This window comes from Bactrocera tryoni, unplaced genomic scaffold, assembly GCF_016617805.1.
Source record: "Bactrocera tryoni isolate S06 unplaced genomic scaffold, CSIRO_BtryS06_freeze2 scaffold_298, whole genome shotgun sequence".
Classification (NCBI taxonomy): Eukaryota; Metazoa; Arthropoda; class Insecta; order Diptera; family Tephritidae; genus Bactrocera; species Bactrocera tryoni.
The window spans coordinates 4,846-6,024 of NW_024396018.1; the positions used below are offsets into that span (position 1 = coordinate 4,846).

The following is a 1,179-nucleotide window of genomic DNA, read 5'->3' on the forward strand; positions in this document are numbered from 1 at the left end:
AGACACTACAAACGAATGCCTCAATGCAATAAAGTCATCGGGCGTTAAAGCAGAAGAGGCTGATCCCTTTATAGCTCGAGTCATTGTACGGAAGCTAGACAAGGAAGGGCTCAGATTATATGAGCAGTTTGTAAGAAAGACCAGGGATATTCAGAAATTATCTGACATTCAAGGATTTCTGGACCAACACTTCCAAACATTAAAAGCAGTAGAGGAAAAACCAACTAAATTGGTAACTTGTCATCTATCTCTTCCGGCAGGCTCACATTTTGGAAAAATGTGGGAAAGTGAAGTCCAGGTTAAATCGTTTGAAGACGAAACTGAAGTAGCTGATCATATTTTGGAAGATGATGCTAAAACACAGAAGGAAGATTTTACTACTTCACTAAAATACATAAAGGAAAAATGCACCGATGCAGAAGGTGATAATACCGGCAGGAATTCAGCGCAAAAGAGTACAAAAACGGTTGCAGCTTTGAAGGACATAAGAACATCCAAGCGTGGATCCAGCAGCAGTAAGGACGAACGCCAATGCAGCAAGCCCGATGACAATAAATCAAAGAGAAAAGATGAAAAATCCGGCGACAAAAAGGATAAAGACATTAGTGAACAAAAATCATCTTCAAACAAGACTTCGCAAAAGGATGACATAGTGAATACATCTACAAAATTGTCATCCACATGAAAGCAGACAAAACCTTCACGTAATCTTTTGGTATCGGGGTTATCTTCATTAACGAGAGCCAGTGATCTGAAAACTATATTTTCTAAATATGGCAAAGTTATCGGAGCCAAGGTGGTCACCAACTCCCGAACTCCGGGAACAGGTTGTTATGGCTACGTAACAATGTCATCATCGTCGGATGCCAGTCGAAGTGTCGCCAAAAGACGTGTGGGTACAACAAAAAAAGACGAAGACAAGAAGATACTAGACACACCTTCTAAGACGAGAGACGACAAACAAACTATTGATACAAAAGACGATGCATCAAAGAAACCTGAAGTGGAGAAGGATAAGCAACGCGATAAAGAAATCCTTTTCCAGGACCATAATAAAAAAGACGTTAATAAAACTATCAAAATAGCCGAAATAGATCCAGTTGGAAAGGCGGATGTAGTAACAACCATTTGGGAGTTACTAATACCATGGCAGCTTGCGTTAACAAACGAAACGTCGAT

General features: G+C 40.0%; 1 protein-coding gene across 1 annotated transcript; it reads left to right on the forward strand.

The window, feature by feature from the left end:
• Positions 1-277: 277 nt before the first annotated feature.
• LOC120781115 lies at positions 278-685 on the forward strand. The gene has a single exon (XM_040113252.1). It carries the CDS (start codon positions 278-280, stop codon positions 683-685), a length of 408 nt encoding a protein of 135 aa, XP_039969186.1.
• The last annotated feature ends 494 nt before the right edge of the window (positions 686-1,179 follow it).